This window comes from Cygnus olor, chromosome 2 (genome assembly GCF_009769625.2).
Source record: "Cygnus olor isolate bCygOlo1 chromosome 2, bCygOlo1.pri.v2, whole genome shotgun sequence".
Classification (NCBI taxonomy): domain Eukaryota; kingdom Metazoa; phylum Chordata; class Aves; order Anseriformes; family Anatidae; genus Cygnus; species Cygnus olor.
Window position 1 is genome coordinate 27,428,464 of NC_049170.1, and position 25,302 is coordinate 27,453,765.

General features: G+C 39.1%; 1 protein-coding gene across 5 annotated transcripts; it reads left to right on the forward strand.

Annotated features, from left to right (window-relative positions):
• Positions 1–10,599: 10,599 nt before the first annotated feature.
• MIOS (meiosis regulator for oocyte development) lies at positions 10,600–23,542 on the forward strand. Of its 5 annotated transcripts, none has more exons than XM_040548486.1 (11): positions 10,600–10,750; positions 11,614–12,980; positions 13,185–13,283; positions 14,219–14,476; positions 15,645–15,814; positions 16,679–16,744; positions 17,360–17,518; positions 18,344–18,496; positions 19,637–19,841; positions 20,958–21,087; positions 21,323–23,542. In XM_040548486.1, exons 2-11 carry the CDS (start codon positions 11,684–11,686, stop codon positions 21,417–21,419), a joined length of 2,634 nt encoding a protein of 877 aa, XP_040404420.1. In that variant the 5' UTR covers positions 10,600–10,750; positions 11,614–11,683; the 3' UTR covers positions 21,420–23,542. The 5 variants fall into 5 exon arrangements, with proteins under 5 accessions (XP_040404420.1, XP_040404417.1, XP_040404418.1 ...); XM_040548483.1 differs by having other exon boundaries at positions 10,637–10,802; XM_040548484.1 differs by having other exon boundaries at positions 10,680–10,802; positions 11,550–12,980.
• Positions 23,543–25,302: the final 1,760 nt, after the last annotated feature.

Genomic DNA, 25,302 nt, shown 5'->3' on the forward strand with positions numbered 1-25,302 from the left:
TATTCCTGTTTAGTTGGCCAATGTTTAAATGAGAACAGTCAGGCACTTAGCCAGTGCTGAGTATTTTGTTAAAGGCACAGTGTCAGTCTAGGAGCACGAGTGTTCTCCCACGTTACAAAACTGAACTTTTACATTAAAGTACTTGCTTCTAAACAATTTGCATCTTTATCTATCACTTTGTCAGCTACGTCTCTTCAGCTTCTCTACATTAATGTCCCAGTACTGGCTAGATCAGAGATGTGACATTAGTATATTATCGCTTACAGAATTTGGTTTGCAGACTTGCCAGGAGCATGAGCACGTCTCAAAGGTGGTAATTGCATTAGCAATTACAACAATAAAAGACAATTATTAAAAAGTATATCTTCCTGAGCTGTTTTCCTCAGAATTTTCTAAACCCTCTTAAAGGATCAGATGCAGGCAGGACATCCAAAAATAAGCTGTCATTTTGGTAATATGGGAAGGGAGCAGAAGTACTGCAAGAGAGGACTCAAAGAATAGCCAGGTTCATTGCAATAAAGAGAAATACTGAGAAATCCTCATTTTTGATTTTTTGGTACAGTTACAGACTCTAATATCAATGTATTTGAATGTCTTATAGGCTACTGTTTCTCCTAAATCTTCAACAGTTATTGCAATGTTTGATCTCTCTGACCGCAGACGCTGAAGCAGGTTGTGTTTGACAAGCTATCGCTTTTTTAAAATGGTGTAGATGAACACCTTTTCCTATTTCTTCTCAGTTCTCTTGTAGAAAACTGTATGAAAGCATGCTTGTTTTGCTTAAAAAACAGTAATGCAATATGCTAACTAGGATCTTCTAAGTAACCATAGTCCATTTCCTGCTGATTTTATTAAAATTTCAATGAAGGATCTATTGGGAAAGAACAGAGGGGTGGGGATCACTGACCAGTGAGCACAAAAAAGTCTCTGCCTTCATTCAGGCTAGTAGAAGCACTCTTCAGGAAGGGCCTGAAGATGATCAAGGGGCCGGAACACCTCTCCTGCAAAGAAAGGCTGAGAGAGCTGGGGGTGTTCAGCCTAAATAGAAGGCTCTGGGGTGACCTCATTGTGGATTTTAAGTACTTAAAGGGGACTCATAAAAAAGATGGAGAGCAACTCTTTGCTCAGTCAGATAATGACAGGATGAGGTGGAATGGCTTTAAACTAAAAGAGGACAGATTTAGATTAGAGGTTAGGAGGAAATTCTTCACTCAGAGGGTGGTGAGGCACTGGCACAGGTTGCCCAGAAAGGTTGTGGATGCCCCATCCCTGGAGGTGTTCAAGACTGGATGGGGCCTTGGCCAACCTGATCTAGTGGGTGGCCACCCCTATGGCAAGGGGGTTGGAAGTAGATGACCTTTAAGGTCCCTTCCAACTCAAGCCATTCTATGATTTTGTGATTCATTTAGTATGGGAGCAAGGTTTCCTCTGTTGTTACAGCCAACATTTTCTGTAGCACCTACTTTCTGCTCCTCCATGGGTAGATCCCTTTTTTTGAAAGATACTTAGCAGGAATTCACAATTCGGCAATAATTCCCGGCACCTCTGAGCTGTGTTACTTCAGAGTGATGCCAGCTCCCCTGTCTCACAAGCCAGTATCTTTCACTGCTGAGCTAAATTAATGACTGTTGTGCAACGTGTAACTTCTTCCAAACTTGCAAATCATTTATGAATGTTCCTCACATTCTGTTCCTGAGGAAAAACAGGAATAGGACTAGGGGGTTTCCTTTTCCTTCTGAGTGTATATTATAAACCTTAATTAACAATAAGGTAGAAGAAATTGTTATCATTGAGTGCTGTTTTTGTCTCCGTTTTATTCATTTATGAAAAAGAAAAAGCTATGCAACCAGTTTGGGGAAAGCAGTCTAAAGACATCTATGCAGGAAATTTACTACATTGTAAACTGGTAAATGAATTTACAAATCACTATTTCTGAATCCCTTTGGGTATAACTTTTACACTAAACAGCTTTAACCTCTTTGAAAGTGTAGGCACTTGATCCCTACTATGCACAGTTGTGAGTCCACTGTAGCTAGCGAGCCTTATGTTCACACTCCAGCTCTTCTCTGCTTAGTGTGCTTTGGATGTACAACCAGGATCTTTACAGTTCTGTAGCAGGATTGTAGAATTAGAATACAGAGTTTTATTTTTTCTCTATTCTTGCCAGTATATAGCTTTATATTCACTTAGAGACCAACTCTAATGGAAGCAATGTCTTCATATAGATACAGCATCATTTTTAACTCTACTACTACTTCTTGCTAAGCTGTTCAGCACTGTTTCAATGGCTGCACTGAACCAAGTACAATTTCAGCTCAGTGCATCTAGATCCCCATGGTACTGAATCTGCCTAAATGCACTCATTCCATGATCACACTAAAGCTCTCGTCTGCAATAAATGTTTTATCTGTAAAACTCATATTGCTATTGAATTTTGAGTCCTGAAAAAAAAAATTCCTCAGTTTCTGCATTCATGTTAAATGACTTCTTCTATTGGAAAAAAAAAAATAAGTAAAAATCATGTATCAGCTTTATTTCCTTGTACAATACCTGTCCTCCTTAAATACTTCCTGCTATTCTACTTACTGCAACTCAGAAATGATAAAGAAGAAATAAAAAGAAACAGAGAGAGGTGAAAAAGATGAGAGAGCTTCTGAATGAAAAGAGACAAATTATGTTACAAATCTTTCACTTGGACAGCCACAAATCAATGTGAATATGATGCAGATATACAAAACCATGAAAGAAGGTTACTTACTACAAGAATGTCATATGTCAAAAGACTTGCATTTTGGTTCTGTTTGGTCAATGATGTTAACCAAATTTGACTGCCCTAAATTTACTTTTTTTTTCTTTCTTTTTTTTTTTTTTTTTGCCACTATGTTCTTCACTCAATAAGAATGAGTGAAAGAATTGTAAACTATAAAGAATTTGTAAATTAAATTGTAAACTATAAAGAATTGTAGATTTTTTCCAGCTAGGAAATAGCTAATTGATGTAATTTAAAGTACACATTTTAAATAGTTTTTAAAAACAAAACAAAACAATAAAACAAACAAACAAAAAAACAAACGCTGTTCCTAATGCTTGAGGTGTCTTAACTCAGTGCCATTGTTATTCACACACTGTGTAAGGTAAGGCCTTTTTAAAACCAGACTGCAATAAACATAGCAAAAGGATCATTTATTTGCTCAATTCAATTTATGTAAAGTATAAAAACCTGAGATATTATTCATGCTGTCTAAATTCTGCCCTCTGGTGTATCCAAATGATAATGCATTATGATTGCTCATATTGGGTGACACATTCAGCATTTGATCAGAGCACATCTAGTAAATATGGCTACTGTCTGAGTAAAATATATATGTCTCCTTGTAATAGAAGGTTAAAGCTGAAGACTAAGATACTAAAGGACTAAGATACAAGGATTCAAGGGGGGAGGATATCTCCTGGAACAACTGGTTTCACTCTTTAGTTTCTATCTGATTCGGATAAACTAAATACTCATTTCAGATACTTCTCTTTTAGATACACAGACTGGGAGTCCCAGGACCTGATATACGGATGTTAGATATGCAGCATTCTTACTGAACTCTTAATGGGAAATTCAGAAGCAGTTAAACGATCCATGACACCAATCCTACTAAGGATTTCTCAGGATCAACAAAACAAAGTCTTGTGCTCCTAAATCACATAGGTAATAACATCCTAACAGTTTTGTTTGCTTGTTTGTTTGTTTGTTTGCTATAAACCACCACCAGCTATAGTGTTGGAGTAAGTCTCACATGCATTAGAAACAGTGAGAGCAAGATTCACCAACAGCAGTGGTAACTCCATGCTATGAAAGAGAAGTTGCAAGTGGAAGTGATTTGTGAGTTATGTCTCTTTTTTGCCACAGTTTGTGAACCTCTTACATTAAACCTTTTCAGGTTACTCAACTAACTCTTCTTCAAACTGTAGAGTTAAAGAAACACATTCTTTTGTTCTCCCTGTGCACACCCCAACAGCGACATTTGCAGTGACTGTGTTTTCTACCTCCCCTCCCTACTCACATCCATATGTAATGATGCCTATAACATTATTGCCATTGGGCAAAAAGCAACATATGCTCTTACTAGTTACACTATATGTTAATAGCATGCTTGCACTATCATTAGGACTCAAGAAATGAGTAAGGTGTCAGGTATTTAAGTTGCTGATTCCCTCATACCTAAAGAACTTCCTCTCAAAATCAAAGTTAGCTAACATGATTATTGAAAGTATTAACTAAACTAATTTCCTATACTTTCCTGTGAAAAGTGTTAGGAACATACAAACTGATCCAATCTTTGTTATAAAAAGAAACAGCAGGTGATTATTGGAAACAGATGTGAAAAAGTCAGTATGTCTGACTCCAACAGTAGCAGAGGAAGTGATATGATGAAAAATGAATAAGCAATGAAATTATAACCATTAAATACAGACTGACAAATTTTATCTTCGATATATGATATAGTACTCTATTTGAATTGCGTTTAATTTTTCCACAAATTTTGGCCTACCTCATTTATCAAAATCATTGCTGAGATCCTAAAGATGATCATAATTAAGGAAAAAGTGCCGTGTTTTCATGAAGAAAATGCTTTTAAAGTGGAAGGAACATAATGATTAAATCTAAGTAAACTAACTGTTCTACTATTAGACCATGTTTGTGGCTCAAATTAATAAACCCTCTGATATATAACTCATGAAAAATAACTTCTTAGGTAATACAAATTCTCCAATATGTTTAGTGGTAAGAAGAAGCAGCCAACAAACAGTAACACAAATGATGGGAAAAGCTACTCCATTCACATGTTTGCAAACTAGAGGTACTGAGTACAGGCAGATTATTAGAAAGACGGAAAAACAATGGTTTATCATATGTTTTCCTTTAGAAGTTTTGCAAAGCTGTAAAAACGTTGGGAAGACCATTAAAATGATTCAAGAGAGAAAGCAGGAAAACGTTTAATCAGGAAGCCAAAAACTATACATTTCCTTTGTTTTCTTAAAAAAAAAAAAGAAGGAAATATGAAAGGCAGCTAAAAGAAAGAATTAAGATCCTGATTCAAACAGAGCCAAAGAAAGAGTGAAAGAAATGTGGCAGTTAAATATTTCCAGGCCAACTATCAGCATGTGCATCTGAAGTAGTAAAGTATTCAGAGAGAATCTGAAGTGGCCTAATTAGTATTTCAGCTTGTAATTTCTATTTCAGACAATTTTAAAGAGAGTAACAAGCAAAGGAGAAGAGGTAAAAAGTGTACTGCCTCATGACCTACAGAAAAGCAGGTTCTGAAATGCTGAGCACCGAGGAACAAGGAAATCCTTGTTTTGTGTTTTTCCAGTTAATTTGGAAAAAGCAGTCTTCCCTTTCGGCCACATGACATATGGTTATTAATGCCACTGTAAGCAGCACATACAGGCACATCTTCACGGGCCTAGTGCCTGCTGCAGAGACAGGCAGTCAGTGCAGCTGGTCAGGTCACCCCACACATTGTGCATTGCTTTCACTTCTCCACATCTGCACAGACAGACTTTGTGACAGACTTGGAGGTGCTGCTGCTTCATCAATTCCAATGGGTCCCAGGAGCCCAATTTTTCCTTCTTGGACTCTTTGACCCTTAACAAAATGAACGTTAGAGTCGTTGTTGTTTGAGATGGATCTTCTTTCTATGTCACAGAACAAGACTAATCTCTTTCTTGAAAAATTTGATTTCTTCTTCAAAAAACAAAATTTGGCCCTTTCGAAACTACAGTTTAGCGGAAGTCAACAGTTGGAATGTTAATTTAGCTTAGGATGCTTGTGCAAATATGAAAATTTGGAATTACATCATATTTAGTTTCAAATCTTAAGGACCCGAATTTGATGCATTAGAAAGTGAGAATGTTCATTAAAACCTTACTTTGTAGAGACAGCACTCGGAAACATACTGCAGCCGGTTACCTTAGGCCCTTGACTTCCTGTGGCAAGGAGTGCTGGAGGATCATGAAGACCAGGGGGCCTTGCTATCCCTGAAGGTACAAAAACAAATAAGAGAGTGGTGTTGATTTCAGATAATCTGCTCATTTGTTTCCTCCTTTGGTATTGAAAAGGTATCTAACTATGTTTAGTGTTTGATTGGTAAAAATGGCTGTTCCTAAGACCGCTACCACTACTTCCATTGAGAGGACCTTCAATCTGCTCGCTTATAATTGTAACAAACGTAATTTTGGTACCGACACTTTTGACATCATGGTCCTGGTTAAAGGTTCTTCCTACTCTCCCAAATATTCCAAAACAACTTAGTAAAGCTGGGGTTCTTCACCATGAAAGTATTTTCACAACCTTTTCTTGTTGAACCCCTCAGTGAGTGCCTAGAAAGAAGAGCACTCACTCACCAACAAGTTACTTTATTTGGTTTTCTCCTCAATTTGTAGCTCCTGGCTTTACTTTCTGCTCATTATAAAAATAAGACTCTAAAGGAATAATTCCTAATTTCCACATGGGTTTTCCTATGTGTATCCTAAGCCTTACAAAGTTTAATGGAGGCTGAGGAAATGAGGAATAGTTCAGCCTTATGTTACAGAAATTAAAATTAAAAGCTTTCACACATTCTAGGTGTTCTGCTTGAGATTTTCACATTTTAAAAGGATTCTATAGTATCATTGAAATGGCACTGTCCACCATAGGGAAAACAGAGCAACATTCCTTTAAACTATGCAGAATGGATTTTAGAACTAAAGGTTCATCTTCTGACCCAAGTTAATTCTCCTTTAGTCTCTACCCTGCTCTTCACTGGCTGTACTGTTTCATCTGCTCCAGAGATGCTTGTGTTCAGGCAGTCATGCATAAGTGGTGTAGGAAGATTCCGTCCTCACTTTGCCAACATACAGAGCTAACAAAACATGACAATGTTTATGAAATCTCTGTCACAGCAAGCAACTCTCTTCAGATTTCTGTGTCCCCTCCAAAAAGACTGCAGAAGTTAAAATACCCAAAAGGAGGTAAGACTCCTTCCAGCAACTGCAGACAGAAAAAAAATCAGGGATCTTACATCTACAGTAGCTAATGAAAAAAAAAAAAAAAAGTGTGTTGGGCAATTACTGCCAAGGGTACCCTTCATTTTGATGGGAAGGATTTTTTTTTTTTTTTTGATTCAGCATAGAATTATTTAACAAGCAGTTTTCAGCCTGTTTGAATGGTTTCAGTCTCTTCAGCTGTTGGAGGCATACTTTGTCAGTCATCCTGGGACACTATGGAAGCTGCCACTTTGGCTACTTGAGGAGCTTGCCAGAAATTCCAGCAGCAGGGGAAATGAATTGGCAGGTCCTCAGTAAAATGAAAAACATATCACAGCACATATGGAGGGTCCAACTGAGCTGCCAACTGTGCCAAAACAGCTCTGTGACCTGCACCAGATGTGAAGCAAATTCTTGGAATTACCAGAACGCATTATTTCTGCCCCCAAAGGTGTACCATTTATCAACAAAAATAGATTGTGTATGAAACACAAAATGAACTCTCAGAAAACTGTAGGAGTATTTTTGTACCTTACTTTTCAATTACTTGAGGTCCCTGAGGTCCTTAGGAGCCAAACGGACCTTCCAGTTGCTATGTATAAAGAAAAGAAAAGATGGAAATAAAATATATTCGTTTATTAACACCTATTAATAATTACTAATCATAATGTTGGATTTTCAAAATTCAAAAAATAATTTTAAAATAAAATGCATGCAGCATTAATTCTTAAACATTAGTTTAACAAAAAGAAAGAAAAAACAATTTTAAAACAATATGCCAATATTCTGCATTGAAATATCCTGAATCATCCTCCTTCGTAACTATTCAAATCTTTTGATGCCACTTATAGCTTCTTCTTAGTTCATTATAGTTTCTGACACTTTATAGATGGCAAGTGCTTGTTTCATAATTATGTTTTACAGGTTACATTAAAAAAAAAAATCCATAATTCTCCCCTCTCTCCCCTGTAAGATTTTCTTATCTGCTTTTTTTACATTCAGAAAACATTATGAACATGTCTTGCATAATATCCTGTTGTCTCACAAAACACTTTGGCTGCCTAAAAGCTTCTTACAAGTTTAAGGTGTCTTATGCCTTTTTCATATGAGATGAACTCCTTCCTCTCTTGAATGAAGTTTCAACTTTTTTTCCCTATAATAATTCCCTTATTCCTGAAGGGATGTTACAAACCCCACAGAAGGCAGAGTTTCTTATGCCTTCAGAACGTTACCATGTCACAGCCTCATTTTTCTTTCGACAAACCTAGTTTGCCTTTAAGCTCTTTATTAAAATACTTTTCTTAATGACTGTTCTTGAGGAATTTACACACATTTTCATGTTGTCTTTGATACAGTATATAGAATGAAAGGAAAAATACCCAGGATTACCAAAGAGAGGATTCAGTTATGATTCATGTGATCTGAGCAATGACAATACTTATTTTTCAGTATTTCGTACTTAGTATAATGTAGGCAATTTAAAATTTATCCTATGTGTCTAGATAATGAGCGTTCAGCTGTTTCTCCTCTAAGCATGAATGTGTACAAAGTCAAAAGAAGGCTCTTGTTTGACATCTACAGAGCTTGGATTAGACTCCATATCCACTTTTAATTCCCTTTACAGAGCACATTTGAAAACAGTGAAGCAAAGGACACATCTAGAGAGCATTTATAGAACACATGTATAATTACTGGCAGACCGTGTAACACTCCCTTGTATTAAGGTTGCCCAATATTTCCTATTTAAGGCTCTGCTTTTCATTGTTTATAGTTTTATGCAACTTTAAAGACGTAAACTGAAACTATTTGTGCCAGATGTCTTTCTTTCTAAATTTTAGCCAAAGCAATTCAGTCATTTACAAGATGAAAGCTAACAAAAAACAGGTGTTTTTCTTGAGTTAAAAGTATTATTTTAAAAATAAAATCTCCACCCTTAATGTTTTGGAGCAGTAAAGTATACTTTGGAAAGTATATGGCTTAAGGAGGAGAAAGAAGATAAAAGAATGATGTACTTGCTGTAGCTCATATACAAATCTACTGAATTTTGTCCCAAATGTAAGCCTTTGAAAAAGGTAATCTGCACTCTGTCATAAAACACTTAGACTGAAATGGGGAAAAGAACTTGGAAAGAGAGGAGCTAGAGGGACTAAATGCAAAAAAGTTGGACATGCAGGTGACAGCCACAGTCTGTCCTTGGTGGGGCATATTCCTCTGTAGAGCCTGAAATCAGACGTTTTACCCAGACTTTTCCATCCCTCTCTGGGGATTGTCAATATAAATGCTAACAATCTCATCTTCCTATCTTTTACTTCATTAACTCTAGAGGTGGAAGATCTCAAATATTACTGAAGGATAAAATCTGATCTTAGTGAAGTCACTGTTTTCTGCTGTGAACATAGCTCTAGTAATAGCAATTCTTTCTGAAACAGGCTTTTTTCTTCTGAAGAATCTCTTCAAAGATTCTGAAGTACCACATACTTCATACCACCCAAATGTTTTAATTTAAAAGTGCAACTTACTCTGTCCCCTTTTAGCCCCAGTGGTCCACATTCTGCTGTTTCACCCTATTAAAAAGCATTAGTAAGTTTCATATTTGAATGGGATTTTTCAAATAATTTTTTTCATCTGCATAGAATATAATGTTAAAGTTTATTTTAAGGATTTCTATTATCCTTAATAATCTTTAAGTATATTTTCATTTTCATTTTTTTTAACATGTTCTTGTAATGCAAAAAATCTAGTATTTAGGGAAGACTTTGTCCAGCACTCAAATATTTCACTTAAGATGTAATTTTTTCCATCACACAAACTAACAACCCCTACAAAGTTAAAGAACAGCATATGTTGTAATATAAAACTCAGATCTTGCAGTCTCTTCTTTTAGGCCAAGCTCCCTTTGGACAATCCCTCTTGACATTTATATAACAGGCTAATTACCATGGTATTTGTGGCCTTTGCCTGTGTGAAATTCGTGGGGACAAAATACTTGATGGGGGAAGGAAAAAAAAAAAAAAAAAGGAGTTTTCCTGGAAATGAAATTGCACAAGACTGGTTACAAGGAAGGACTAAGGAAAAGCTTGAGTCTGCAAAGGGAGAAGTCCGGCTGCCACAACCTTCTTGGCAGGCAATAACCACAGAGTCCCCTTGGCTGTGCTGCCATTTGCAACAGGTGTGCTGGTTTTCAATCGCACTATCTGTTTTTTGGTGTTTTTTTTTTTTTTTTCCAGTTGCACTATTATGTCACGATCACCATTAAAGAAAGTAGAACGATTCCATACAAAATTAACGTTTCAATTAGGAACCCCCCCCAAGCTTCCCACCAGAAAACTTCCTGACACCATTTCTTTATCATTCACAAACGGCTCCCTGTCCTTGTTTGCAGGGGCTTATTGCACACGTATGAGGAAATCTGCACGTGCTATGCTGCCATGAGGAAGACACGGAGAAAAACAGACTCTAGCCGAGGTACCGCTGACAGAAAACCTTTATTTTTATTTATTTATTTATTTATTTTTTTATCGAGCCACAGCCGAGGGCCCACAACCGCCCTCCCGGCACCGCCTGCCGTGACGTCACCCGCCCGCCGCCATTTCGGCCGGCCCCCGGAAGCGATCGCGCCCCGCGGCCGGCAGTGCCCCGGCGTTTCCTTCCCCCGCTGCCCGCGCAGCCGGAAGGCGCCGCGCGGCTGCCGCTCGGGTCCCCCCGGGCCGCTGGGGCCGGAGCGGGGCGTGAGGTGCGGGGCGTGAGGTGCGGGGCCCCTGCGCCCCCCGCAGCGGGGAGTGGAGGTAGGGGGATGGCTGGGGGAACCGGGCGCTGCCTTTTGTCCTCCCGCAGCCCAGCGGGGATCTGCCGCAGCCGTGGGTGCCCCGTGGTGTGCGGGGGGCGTCGTGTGCGCCTGTAAGGGGCGTGTGGTGGTTCGGGCTGCTGCTGCAGGCGGCGGTGGGAGTCAGCGCGGTGTAAGTCTGTGTCTGTTAGGCCGGGTGTTAACGAAGGCATGGGAACGCTGTGGAAGAACCGTGGGGTCGTAAAGGTTGGGAAAGAGTCGAGATCGGCCGGGCTGAGGTGGAACTGGGAGCAGTAGAGCAAAATTAGGAGTGGAAAGCCGTATATTTATACAGATCTTCAAATAGGGTCAGCCTTCATGGGCTGTAGGTCAGGCATTAGGCAAAACAGGGAGACTGGTTTCTGTCAGCCAGCGCACTGCAATTAGGCAGAGACGTTTTCTGCATGTTTCAGGGAGTGGTTCTTTACAGGCTGCACACCCACACACGGTGCCACACCGTGTTTCGCTTAATCCTTCCTTCCCTAATAACAAAATAGTACTGCTGCGGAGTTTGTAAACAAAGCAGACCCTGTTGTCTGTTTGTAGTTGGCTGTGTTGATTGTTGCCTCAGTCAGCATAATCAAAACCAAAGCGGGCAGCAGGGAAAGGGGTGTGATGTGGAGAATGCTGAGGGTTTGGGCCTGAAATGTATACGTGACAAATCCTGGGGTTAAAAGTAATTCAGAACCATCTTTGTGTTTGCTTTAAGATGATCTCAGATGACAAAGGAATTGGGATTTTGATAACGTTCCTACAAATTGTTTTCTCAACAGTTTCCATATGAATGGATATCACCTGAGTCTTCCTGCAAGAGTTTAAATTGCTTGTAAACTCACCCTAAACATGAGTGGCTCCAAACCTGATATTCTTTGGGCCCCACACCATGTTGACCGCTTTGTTGTGTGTGATTCGGAACTGAGCCTTTATCACATTGAATCTGCTGTAAGTTCAGAACTCAAGGCAGGGTCCTTGCGGCTGTCAGAAGAAACTACAGCCACGCTGTTGTCCATAAATTCAGATACGCCATATATGAAATGCGTGGCTTGGTATCCAAAGTATGATCCCGAATGTCTTCTTGCCGTTGGACAGGCCAACGGTCGAGTGGTACTTACTAGCCTTGGCCAGGATCACAACTCAAAATCTAAAGATTTGATAGGCAAAGAGTTTGTTCCCAAGCACGCACGGCAATGCAATACCCTGGCGTGGAACCCACTAGATAGTAACTGGCTTGCTGCTGGATTGGATAAACATCGGGCTGACTTTTCAGTACTCATCTGGGATATCAGTAGCAAATATGCTCCAGAGACTGCAGTTGCTACAGAGAAAGTGAGGCTTTCAACAGGCGATCCAGAAGTGGGACTGGTAGTAACAAAGCCACTTTATGAATTAGGGCAGAATGATGCTTGCCTCTCTCTTTGTTGGCTTCCACGGGATCAAAAGCTTCTTTTAGCTGGAATGCATCGAAATCTGGCTATCTTTGATCTGAGGAATACAAGCCAAAAAATATTTGTCAATACCAAGGCTGTCCAAGGAGTGACTGTCGATCCGTATTTCCATGATCGTGTAGCTTCCTTCTATGAAGGTCAGGTTGCCATATGGGATTTAAGGAAGTTTGAAAAGCCTGTTTTGACCTTGACAGAGCAACCAAAGCCTTTAACAAAAGTCGCATGGTGTCCTACAAGAACTGGGCTGCTAGCTACTTTAACAAGGGATAGTAATATCATTAGGCTGTATGACATGCAGCATACTCCCACGCCTATTGGGGATGAAACTGAGCCTACAATCATCGAAAGAAGTGTCCAACCATGTGAAAACTACATTGCTTCGTTTGCCTGGCATCCCACGAGTCAAAATCGAATGGTAGTGGTGACTCCCAACAGGACTATGTCTGACTTCACAGTGTTTGAAAGAATTTCTCTTGCGTGGAGTCCAGTGACATCCTTAATGTGGGCTTGTGGACGACATCTATATGAATGTACAGAAGAGGGAAAGGCTAATTCCTTGGAAAAAGACATAGCAACCAAAATGCGGCTCAGAGCGTTATCAAGGTATGGTCTTGATACTGAACAAGTTTGGAGAAATCACCTCCTAGCTGGAAATGAAGATCCCCAGCTGAAATCACTTTGGTACACTCTGCATTATATCCTTTATTTTACTGTAATTTATTTTAAGAAGTAGCCTACACTTTATATGTAAACCAATTATATGAAATGCATGAAAGTCTTTGAATATAATACAACTTCCTCTAAAAACTTTGCATATGTTAATAGGATATGACTTTTAACTTAAAAAAGTGTTTTTCAAATGCTTGGGAAAAAATTAAGGTTCCTATACATGTAAATACTTATGAAGCAGTATACTGAAGATATGGATCAAAAACTTACAGGAAACAAAGGTCCCTTAGTTTATGCTGGCATTAAGTCAATTGTGAAGTCATCTTTGGGTAAGAATATTCCAACTTTGATAAGTTATATTATAGTATATTTACAGAATGATGCACTCAAGGGTTTGTCTTTAAAAATTATTGGAAGAGACTATTAAAATATATCAACAAAGTATTTAAGTTTGTGATTTAATATATGTAGGTAAACAGTTTATCTTACAGTAATTTCCTGAATTTTTAGTTTTCTTTGAAGGGCAATGATCAGAAAAACAAAATAACCTCAGAGGTAAATCTTCAACTGAACTATTTCAAACATTCAGTGATTGACAGTGACACTGAAAAGTCTTGCTCCGCACGTAATTGTTTGTTACAGTTCCCAAAGCTCCACATGGGAGTGTAGTTCTAGAAGGCTGACTTCGGTGTAGCCAAAGTACATTTATATAACCACGTTTAAATAAGCTATCGTGTTCTGAAGTGGTAATCACCTCTTGTGCATCACATTACGCCTCTTATGCTCAGCGAAGTATTTTTCAGTGGTATCTGTTATTTGAATCTTCCCTGTTCATTATGTGTCGTGTATTTATGCTGCTTGGAGCAAAGGCAACTCCTCAGTGGTGGGAAAGCTTCTAGCGCATTGATGCTTGCTAAGAAGAGGAGAACTGGTAGAGCCGGTGCTTGGCTGTATTTTGAAGTTGGACACGCTGATCATTCCTGTCAGCTCTGTAACAAGAACCTCCAAAAACTTAGGAAGGAGAGGAAAGAAAACAAGACTCAGTAGGGAATAAATGTCAAGTTTAGATATATGATTATTAGGAGATAAGAATAAAATCGTTTCGTATATGCTGCTCCTTACAACAGAGTTAATAGTGATGTTAATTTAAAGTAGTAAAGTATGATACTTCGCTTTTCTCTAAGCTTTATGATTGAAATCAAAGCACTGTGGCTGCAATTTAAATTGTGATTAAAGCATATTTTAACATATTTCTAATTTCTAGGAACAACAGAGAACCTCAGGCACAGCAGGAGTGGATCTGATAGACAGGCAGATATTATTCAGTATCTGAGTGAGGAGAGATCCTTGGCTTTGCAGCTCTGTGGGTGGATAAAGAAGGGAGCAGACTTAGATGTGGAACCTTTTTTAAATTCATTGGAACAGGAAGGAGACTGGGAACGAGCTGCTGCTGTAGCACTGTTCAATCTGGACATACGGCGAGCAATACAAATTCTAAATAAAGGTGCTTCCTCAGGAAAAGGTGTGTATTGCGTTTTCATGTTGTCTTTTGGAATTACATCACCTTGGTGGATTTTTCTGTAAACAGAATTCTGGAGGGTGGTAGGAAAAGGTGTGTGCTGTCTTAAAGTACTTACTTGAAGTAGCTGGATTGGAGCCTCAGAATCTGACAAATCTTGTTCTTTCACTCCTCAGACTATAATATGCCTTACTGTCTAATTAAAATGCATTGCGTGTTTTAGAATTTCATACTGATACATGACACAGTGTTACGCACAGAAGTAGTGGGACTTTTTTCTAGCAATGGAATTGCACATTGGTCAGATGTCATGTGTGTCCCCTTCAGTTGGGCCGTACGCAGCTTTCTGCCAGTGCAATGGCTGTGGAATAACTAAAATATAATATTCAGGATTTACAGAAGACGTTTGTTTTGGAGTAGTATTTGGGAAGTGTTACAATGTATGAAGGAAAAGATATTCATTTTACAGCTAAGAGGTGGAGGTATTTTGTTACGTGTTCTTGCCAGTATTCCTCCTACATCTCAGATTTGCATGTGTGTTCTCTTACTAAATTTAAAATACTGTCTTGACAGTGTTTGCCTGCTTTAGAATTGCAGGAACTATGTATGTGTTTTCTGTAGGGAAGGTTCAGAACAGAGACTGGCCATCTTTGCATTGAAAAAAAAAATTGAACTTTCTGACAATAAATATTTAGATAAAATAGATTTAATGATTTTAGGAATTTTTTTAACTTAAAGCTGTTGTATGCACTTGTCATCCACCAGCATGGTCTGTTAAGTAGTGGTTATGTGTATATTCCAGTACTTTCACTTCTTGTGGATATGAATTATGGTAATGACAACCTTTTGTGAAAGCAGTAAGAATGCATGTAGAAGTTCAAAACTATTGCAAAACACCAGAGCTAGAGTGATGTTGCTTAAAGTATAACTCAGGTTGTCATGCATGTGAGCTTGTGACTTTGAGAGTAGAAACTGGGTCATTGAAAGCAGAAACTGCAAAAAGCTAGCGTATATAAAGTTGTTTTGGCTCGTGATAATTCTACCAGATTTTGTCATGTATTCTGCAGAATATTCTGTTTCAAATCGATGTGTTCAATTACAGTTTCAATTGATTTTCCAAATCCTGAACTTGAATATTGTTTCATTGTGTTTTTTTTTTTAAATAAATCAGGTGATCTGAACCTTAATGTAGTAGCAATGGCTCTATCAGGCTACACAGATGAGAAGAACTCACTTTGGAGAGAAATGTGCAGTACTCTAAGACTGCAGTTGAACAATCCCTACTTGTGTGCTATGTTTGCTTTTCTGACAAGTGAGTCTGGTTCATACGATGGTGTTTTGGTGAGTAAATTTGTTAAATTCCTTTAAATAATAGGTGTGCATATATACACCCATATGTAGGGGAAGTGTTACATACTCCATGAATTAATCAGTTCAGAATGTATTATTTTTTTCCTCATACTGGCAGATAACTTTTTTTCTTCTAAACAGAGATCTCATATTAATGAACATTGTGTTAGTGTACAAACCTTGTAAAAATGGGCGTATCCAACAGAGTTCACACAGTTCTTAGAGGAGGTTTGTGGTTGTGTTTTTTTTTTTTCGTGGCATGGAATTCTTGAACCATTAGAAGTATAAACAGGGGAAGAAAGCAGGAGGAAGGTTGATGAACTGGGAGGTGCTGTCGACTCCCTGAAGGGAAGAGAAGCCTTGCAGAGGGATTTGAATAGATTGGAGCACTGGGTGATCAGCATGGCCTGAAGTTCAGCAAAGGGAAATGCCGGGTGCTGCAGCTGGGACGGAGCAATGCCAAGCCCAGGCCCAGGCTGGGCGACGAGTGGCTGGGGAGCAGCTGAGCAGAAAGGGACCTGGGGGTGCCAGAATATCGTGCCAGAAGCATGATAGCGCAGCCCTACATGACTTGGAAATCTGTTTCTAAAGTTTCAAAAGCCACATATGATGTGTTGAACCAGCCTTTCCTGCCATATGAGTAAATTGCTCCTGTTAGCCTCAGTCTAGATCTGATACATATATCTGAATATAAACAGTATTAGTGTTAGCTTTCTTCAGGTGGTTTCTTTGTACATCATCAAAATAATCAATAGTAGCTATACATTAAGGTAAATGTTCTGACTTTTACAAACAGTGTATTGAAAAATTGGAAATTTGTATGTGATGGTAGCATTCCCATTTTTCTCTCCAAAGTATGAAAATAATGTAGCTGTACGAGACAGAGTTGCGTTCGCTTGCAAGTTCCTCAATGATGCTCAGGTAAGTCTATGGTCGGACATTCAAGCAAACTATTAAGCTGGGCTTTATGTAGAGAGGGAAGAAGATCTGGGGTGAAGAGGTGAACAGTGGAAGCAATGATTCATGAGGGATTTGTTTTTCTCCTTACACAATAGGATATAAGCTATGGTATAATCTGATCTTCAGTTTGTAACTTCAGCTTGATTTTTGACGTTTTTAATAATAATATTCATGACATGCTAGTTTTTAAAACTGTTGTATGGCTTGTCCGTCTCTCTTAACAGAGTGTATATTTATTTATTTGTTATTTATCTCCAGACATTTACTTTCTCTTGAATAAAGGTTTCATTTTGCAGTAGGAATGTTTAAGTGCTTAAAAAATAGGTGACCTCACTCTTTGCTCTTTGTGTCAGGAGGTTTAAAGTATATAGATAAATATGTAAATTCTTGCAATATAGTAGATGTTGCCATATAAATTTTCCTGCGTAACATGCAGCAAGCAGCATGTTCTGTTAGCAAAAGACACTCTTAAGGAAAGCTGTTCAAATTGTAGAAAGTTTTGCCTTATGTCATAAATGAGTTACAAGGGGATGAACAGACAGCAAAAGTTAGTGGGCTTTTTGTTTTGTTTTGTAGCTGAACAGGTTTATTGAAAAGCTGACAAATGAAATGAAAGATGCTGGGAATTTGGAGGGAATACTGTTAACAGGGCTGACAAAAGACGGAGTGGACTTGATGGAAAGTTACGTTGACAGAACGGGAGATGTCCAGACAGCAAGCTATTGCATGTTACAGGTTAGTGTTTCACTCAAAAATAAATCGTTACTTAACTATAGTTTCTTTAGCAGCATAGTACTGAATCTTGCGAACTGAAAAGTATTTTCTGTAGTAAATTTTGACAGCATATATCATGCTGTGGTATGTGGATTTTTATGATCGATATATGGATGATGTTGTGGAATCATCCAAACCACTTGAGGTTAACTACAAACTTGTATCTTCGAGTTATCTCAGAGAGAGTAGGGAAAAGAGGAGAAAAAGCAAAAATAGCTGCACTAGGAATACCCATTCCCCTGCTTTTTCTGCATTTTCTGGTAGGTTCAAAGTATACTTTTTTTGCTTCCAGGATTTTGATGGAGAACTGAGGTGTGGTGTGGTTTTGTTTGTTTGTTTGTTTGTTTTTGGCTGTGAGTATTGCTGTTGAGTTTGTGGTTTTTTTTGTGTGTGTGTGTGTTTGGGGGCGGGGGGTGGGGTTAGTTGGGTTTGTTGTGGTCCTTACTGGCACAGTTGCAGCTACTTCCAGCACTGTGCACGTATCATTTTTATGGTTACATATGTTACATGTACACCAGAATACCTGACAGAAATATATAATCCTTTGTCTGACAGATGCAAGTGTTTAGGAGAACGTGGCAGCACAAGTATTCTCAACCTGACAGGCAGACTGAAGAAAATTTTTATGAAACTAGGGTTAAATTTTAGCAGATGCTGTCTTTCTCTACACAAATTACATTATTTCTCATACATTGTAGTATGCTTTCTAAAGCCTTTTGAAAACGTGAATAATATGCATTGTGTATCTTCAGTGTGTGACTGGCATTTTTTTCCTACCTGCTTTAGGGTTCTCCATCAGATGTACTTAAGGATGAGAGGGTTCAGTACTGGATTGAGAACTACAGGAATCTTTTAGATGCGTGGAGATTTTGGCATAAACGTGCAGAATTTGATATCCATAGGAGTAAGCTGGATCCTAGTTCAAAGCCTTTAGCCCAGGTAAATTTATTTCTTCTATCAAGTATGACCAATCCAGAAAGGAAGGTAGCATGGTACTTGTATAGAAACAAAAATGGTGGCTGCATCTCGGCTTTCCTGAAGGTTCATGTGCAAAAGAGAGATTTAAACTAAAGCTACCCTAAAAGGGTAACAATGTTTGTTTTTCAAAATAGTTTGGAGAAAGGACTTCTCTGTTTTGGTAGAGAGCAGGGAAATAGGGTAAACAAATGTATTATTTTTTTTTAATATCTAATCAAGGAAATGCCATTCTTCATCGTGGTGAGGATGATGCTGAAACCAGGGAATTGAACAGAGAACCAGTTCAAATTGACTTTGTTTTAAATGAGCTGAACCTCAGCTATTTTGAAGCCCTTGAACCTAAACTAAAGTGAACAGCACCTTTTATTATCAGTTCAGAACATAAGCTAAACTGGAAAGTGACACCCTATACAAATATTACCTGGTAGCATTTTTTGCCAACGTGGTCTAGCCACAGCAACTGACACTTGCTCATATTTGCTCAGTATGTGCATTACAAGCTTTAAGGTCCCAAGGATTTTTAAGGAAGGCTATATTTGAATTCACCTGTCCTTCACTTCACAGCTGTTTAAGGAGAGCTCCATCCATACTGTTGCAAGTGGGAGGGAGTTGTTTATTGCTCCTGCCTTATGTGAGCATTGTAAATAACCCCTAATGAGTGTAAAGACTGTGCTTTCCTCTATATCACACCTCAACTTGTGGCATTAAACGTGCAGGTAAAGATTGCTAGGAAAATCCTCATGTTCAGGACTCTGGAATGGATCACCCGAATAGAAAGAGGGAGAGGCCAGTAGAGTAAACTTAATTTATTTTATACCTTCACATATAGCTTTTTATAATCTTAAGTAATACCTCTCCAAGCAATAGCAATTGTGCATGGTGTTATGTGCTGTTGAGGTAACTGGGCATTGTTAAGGCCTGCTTCACAAAACTGCATGGCAAGTCTCCAAGCCAAGATGTTGGCAACACCTTCACAAGAGAGTAACTTTCCAGGGCACTATCAAGAGTATCTGGTAAATGAGTGTTAGCTAGCTTGAACAAATTCACTTCTAGCAGAAGTAGAACCAAACTGAAAAATTAATGAGCTTTTGTTCTCTTTAGGTGTTTGTGAGTTGCAATTTCTGTGGAAAATCCATCTCGTACAGCTGTTCAGCCATTCCTCATCAGGGGCGGGGTTTTAGCCAATATGGAGTTAGTGGTTCACCAACAAAGTCAAAAGTTACGAGCTGTCCTGGTTGTCGTAAGCCCCTTCCTCGCTGTGCACTTTGCTTGATAAATATGGGAACTCCAGTTTCCAGCTGTCCAGGTATGACATACTGGTTTTTAGCTATTCAACTAGAGTAGTAGTTAAAGGCCTAATTAACAGTTGCTGTAGGAAGATCTTCTGTTGCACCTTTCTATTTGTTCTCATACTGTAAGTATTCATACCCTTAATTATAAGGGGGAGAGATGATAGGTTTTCTCATAAAATCAGATGGGATGTAAACATGTTTTCTACTATGTCTCCATGTGTTGGTGTCAGATAGTATGCAGTTACCTGGTTTTGACCATTTTTACCAGTGAGGTTGTCAGTGGAATCCCATGGCTTAAACAGACAAAAAGATTGAAGTATCGTAGTATTTTGCGTTACGAGCTTTAAAATTGCAAGAAACAGGAGGTATGGTTTTTTGGGCTGAATTGATGGGAAGCTGCAGAAATCTTGGAATGTAAACCAATTGATTTTTAACTGAAAGAAGAAGAGAGAATAAACATAACATATACTTTCTGTGGCTAAGCATGAAAGAATTTATGGGTGCTTCTGGCACATCTAAGAAATACTATCAATGGAATCTCTTGGTTCTAAATGTTTTGGGCTCAGCGTTATATAAGGTTTAAGTGAAACTCATTTTGGCTGTATTTTTAAGTCAGTCTTGTTAAAGAGCTATTGACAGCTGTAAAGTTGTCATCTATTTATGTATCTCCTCTCATTCTTTCACTGGTCTGTGTTACGACTTACTGTTGCAATTGTTCTAATTCGTAACTGAGACTTGGTGGATTTTATATATTTACACACACATATATCTATTTTGAAGCCAAAAATCCCATGTGCAGGAAAACAGGTGTATAATTCACTGGAACTTAAATCGATCACTGAAACATAAATCACTGTTGAAAGAGACTGTCTCTCCAAAGTTTGTTTAATAGGCAGGGGTAGCACATCCATAAGATGCAAAGCATTAGCTGAGCAGTATAATTTTTGTTTCAGTTTTCTATCAGTTTTTATTTCTTTAATAATTCTATCAACTTCTCTTTTAAAATCAGACTACTTCTTTGCTTGAAGTTCCTAATTCCAAATTTATTGTAATACTGTTACTGCAATTGCAATATAAATGAAACAAAGATTTACAGGCATAACTGTGGGGATGGGTTTGCTTTTGCACAGGAGGATCTAAGTCAGATGAGAAAGTGGATCTTAGCAAAGATAAGAAGCTAGCCCAGTTCAACAACTGGTTTACTTGGTGTCACAACTGTAGGCATGGTGGACACGCTGGGCATATGCTTAGCTGGTTCAGGTAAGTTGTTCAAATCTTCTGTGTTTCACTCGTGCATGCTGCACCAAGTAGGACACGACTTCTTAGTTTTATCTACAATTAAGATGTCTTGTTCTAGAACACTTGCAGAGCTTACCATGCTGCTAAGTGTTCTTTGAGATGCTGTGTTCCTGCACATCCTTAAATTTATAGAATGCAAAATTCTTGTTAGTTTTATTTTACCTGTTTTTTCTTTTTTTCTGCTATTGCTGTCTAGGGACCACACTGAGTGCCCTGTGTCTGCCTGTTCGTGTAAGTGTATGCAGCTGGATACAACAGGGAATCTCATTCCAGCAGAGACTGTTCAGGCATAAATACTGCTTGAAAACATGGGCTCTCTAATGGATGTCCATCATAGTCCAAGCAGATATTTTAGACAAAGGTCATTTGTGACTTACTGTGAAAAAATAAATTGCTGTCAGATTAGTAAAATAACATGCGTATGATTATGCTTGGCAGAAACTGATAATCGTGGAATGAGCCTCTGGTGTGGGCCTTGTTCAGTGAATTTAAATGTTTTAAAAAAGTTTAAATTTAAAAAGCACTCCTAGTGGCTTTGTTAAATTCAAAGAACTTTCAATGAAGTTTTCAAGGTAATGCTTATGGGCCCTTTTATCAGTTTTCTAAACAAAGCAGTGTTTATATACAGTGCTTAGTAAAAGTGAAACTTCAAAATAAATAACGGAAAAGTGTTGTTCTCTAGAGGATGGCAGAATGATACTGTGGCATCCTTTCATTGATTGATCACACTTCCTCGAATGCAGTCATTTCCTTGTAAATTAATTGGGTGCCGCTGTTAATTGCATTCTAAAGATATTTAAAGAAAAATCCATTTATTTCTTTTCTCAAGTTTTGTTAATAGTAAGCAATATCTTTGCAATTCAAGATCTTATTTAATGTACCTATATGGCCTAGCTGATGTGAATTTTAATGCTAAGGAATTCAGGAGCTTTGTCTCCTAACAAGGTTGATATCCTGGAGAAGAGTTTGCTGAAAATTCATGTGTAACTTCGAGTGCAGAATGCAGGTGAGCTACAAGAGGTTTTATTTTGAACACAGTACTGTGAAGATGTGAAATCTCAAGGACTGGAGGCTTGTAAATATTTAAGTTTTAAACTATGTGCTGAGTTTTGACTACAAACATATTTGAATTTTTAAGACTTTGGGATAAACAGGATTTTCCTGCACTTCTGAAACATGCTGAACCAGTTTATATCCTGCTTCAGGTCACTGCTGGACACCAGTATGCTCCCAAAAGGCTGCACAATTTTAGGTCATTGGCTAGAAATGGTACTAGGTATGTTACCAGCTGGAATTAAGTTATTTATTAACTTGAGAGTCAATGATATCTTGCTAATGCTGTGTGAGGACCTAATCAGTATTGTTGTCCTTGATTTTGTAGGCAACAAAATTCACATAAATTAGGGAAAAAAACCTGTTTTAAGGTATGTGAAAATAACATCAGTTTACTTGGTGTGTGTTTATTTACTATTAGAAACAGTATGAGTTACTTAACACTTGCGTGCTATGAAATACTAAATGGAATGCTAGCAATAAACTGGTACCATATTGCCAGGACTGTGAAATTTGTTGTTTTAAAACAGAATATATTGTAATATACCACTGGTTCTAAGTGCTCTAGTGTAGTTGCAACAGGATAAAATGTGGAAACATTTTCTGTGGGTGTACATGATTACATTTTGGACTTTCAGTTATATTGTCTAATTAATGTTGTAATACATCTGCTACATTTATTCTGATCTATGATTCTTGCCTAATTGACAAAGATATTTTTAAAGTTGAAATCTAAGAGGTACTTGATATTTGTAGTCAGACTGTGGGAGAGCAGTTAATGGTTTTTCGTGTTAGAATATTTATTTCTCTTTCTAGTATTTTTGCACACCTTATGTTGCTCTTGAAGAGCTCTTTAAAATGTTCACCATTAATAAATGTAAACTGGGGTTTAATGTATGATACCCTATTTATATAAACACAGGCAATAAAACTTGCTTTATGGAAATGAGGATTTGTAAGTGTCAAGGATATATTTTTATTCCTCTGTAATACCAACTATTACTAAATTTTCCAGATAAAATTCCATGTCCAGGAATGTACGTACTTAACAATGTCTAATTTTCTTATGTAAAAAAAATGCCATATTTGTAAAATTTTATGACTTGACTGTATCTGTTGTTTCAGTTGCCATCATTTCACTAAATCAGATGCTTACTTTGACATTCAGCATGTCTTCGAATTGTTTTGGATTATGAAATGTGTACATATTCAGGTCCACTGTAAAGTATCAGCTTTGGCTGTTGTAATGGGTATTTGGGGTTTCAGGCCAATAATTACACTATTTGCAAAACTTATAAAATAAGAGGTGTATTTAATCATCTTTTTTTTTCTTGTTTTTGCTTTTAAATTAATAAAATCATGCTTTTAGGGGAGATTTGTTGTTTTCTAAGAAAACTATAGCTACAGCTATTTTATGAGCTGCAGTTACAAAACCACACAATGGACAAGATTGGAAGGGGCCTCTGACGATCATCTAGTTCAACACCCCTGCTGAGCAGGCTCGCCTAGAGCACTTTGCGCGGGATGGAAACCATGCAGGTTTTGAATATCTCTAGAGAAGGAGACTCCACAGCCTCTCTGGGCAACCTGTGACAGTTCTCTGTCACTCTCACAGTAAAGAAGTACCCTCCCCTATTCAGTCAGAACCTCCTGTGCTTCAGTTTGTGCTTGTTGCCTCTGGTCCTGTCACTGGGCACAACTGGAAAGAGAGGGGCTCCATCCCCTTGACACCCTCCCCTCAGATATTTATACACATTGATGAGGTCTCCCCTTAGACTTCTCTTTTCCAGGCTAAACGGTCCCAGTTCTCTGAGCCTGTCCTGGTATGACAGGTGCTCCAGTCCTCTCGTCATCTTCGTCGTCCTCCTTTGAACTCTCTCCAGTAGTTCTGTGTCCCTCTTGTATTGGGGAGCCCAGAACTGGACACAGTACTCCAGGTGTGACCTCACCAGGGCTGAGTAGAGGGGGAGGATCACCATCCTCGACCTGCTGCCAACACCCTTCTAAATGTAGCCCAGGGTGCTGTTGGCCTTCTTGGCCACAAGGCACATAGCTTGCTCATGGTCATCCTGCTGTCCTCCAGGACACCCAGGTCTCTCTCTGCAAAGCTGCTTTCCAGCAGGTCAGCCCCCAGCCTGTACTGGTGCCTGGGGTTATTCCTCCATAGGTGCAGGACCCTGCACTTGCCCTTCTTGAACTTCATGAGGTTCTTCTCGGCCCAACCCTCCAGCCTGTTGAGGTCCCTTTGAATGGCCGCACAGCCCGCTGGGGGGAATGGAGCCATTCCACCGAGCTTTGTGTTGTCAGTACACTTGCTGACGATGCACTCTGTTCCATTGTCCAGGTTGTTGAGTAAGTTGAACAACACTGGACTCGGTACTGAACCTGAGGGATGCCACTAGCTACAGGCCTCCAAAATCAGCTCGGGTTAAAAGGGACCTTAAAGATCATCGAACTCCAACCCCTCTGCCACAGGCAGGGATGCCACCCACTGGATCAGGTTGGCCAAGGCCCCATTCAGCCTGGCCTTGAACACCTCCAGGGATGGGGCATCCACAGCTTCTCCGGGCAACCTGTGCCAGTGCCACACCACCCTTCCACAGCGAAGAATTTCCTCCTAATGCCTAGTCTATCCTCTTTTAGTTTAAGACCATTCCCCCTTGTCCTATGCCTTCTTACGGGTAAGAGGTATAAATGGTATAAAACAGGCCTGATTTTTACCCAAAATGGAGCTCCTTTTGTCTGAGAAGCTTCCTGTGGTGCTCTGTGGAGAGCAGCCCATGCTGGAGCAGTCCATTCCTGAAGGGCTGCACACTGTGGTACGACTCCCGGGGTGGCAGTTCTCAGGCCGGCAGGCATTTTCTTGTGCCCCGGGCTCAGGAGACTTTTTCTGTCAGCCTTTTTCCCGTTAGGGCCTGGTCACATTTATGGCTGCTGCCCTCACCCAGCTACCCGATCCCATGATAATTTCCCATCCCCCAAAAGGCTTCCTTCTGGGTTGCTTTTTAAGATTCATTTATTTTTTTCTTTAAACGTGGGGCCCAGCCTGGTGGCCTGTGTGGTCGCCAGCCCCCGGTTCCTCCTGCTGGGCCCTTTGCATCCACGACGTGTCCCCGGCATTGG

Bases quoted from the DNA above. Each gene is read 5' to 3' on its own strand.
- MIOS (XM_040548486.1), top strand. From the start codon at position 11,684: ATGAGTGGCTCCAAACCTGATATTCTTTGGGCCCCACACCATGTTGAC. The intron at 15,815-16,678 runs GTGAGTAAATTT...TTCTCTCCAAAG, and splicing joins GTTCATACGATGGTGTTTTG to TATGAAAATAATGTAGCTGT. The intron at 19,842-20,957 runs GTATGACATACT...GCTTTTGCACAG, and splicing joins TCCAGTTTCCAGCTGTCCAG to GAGGATCTAAGTCAGATGAG.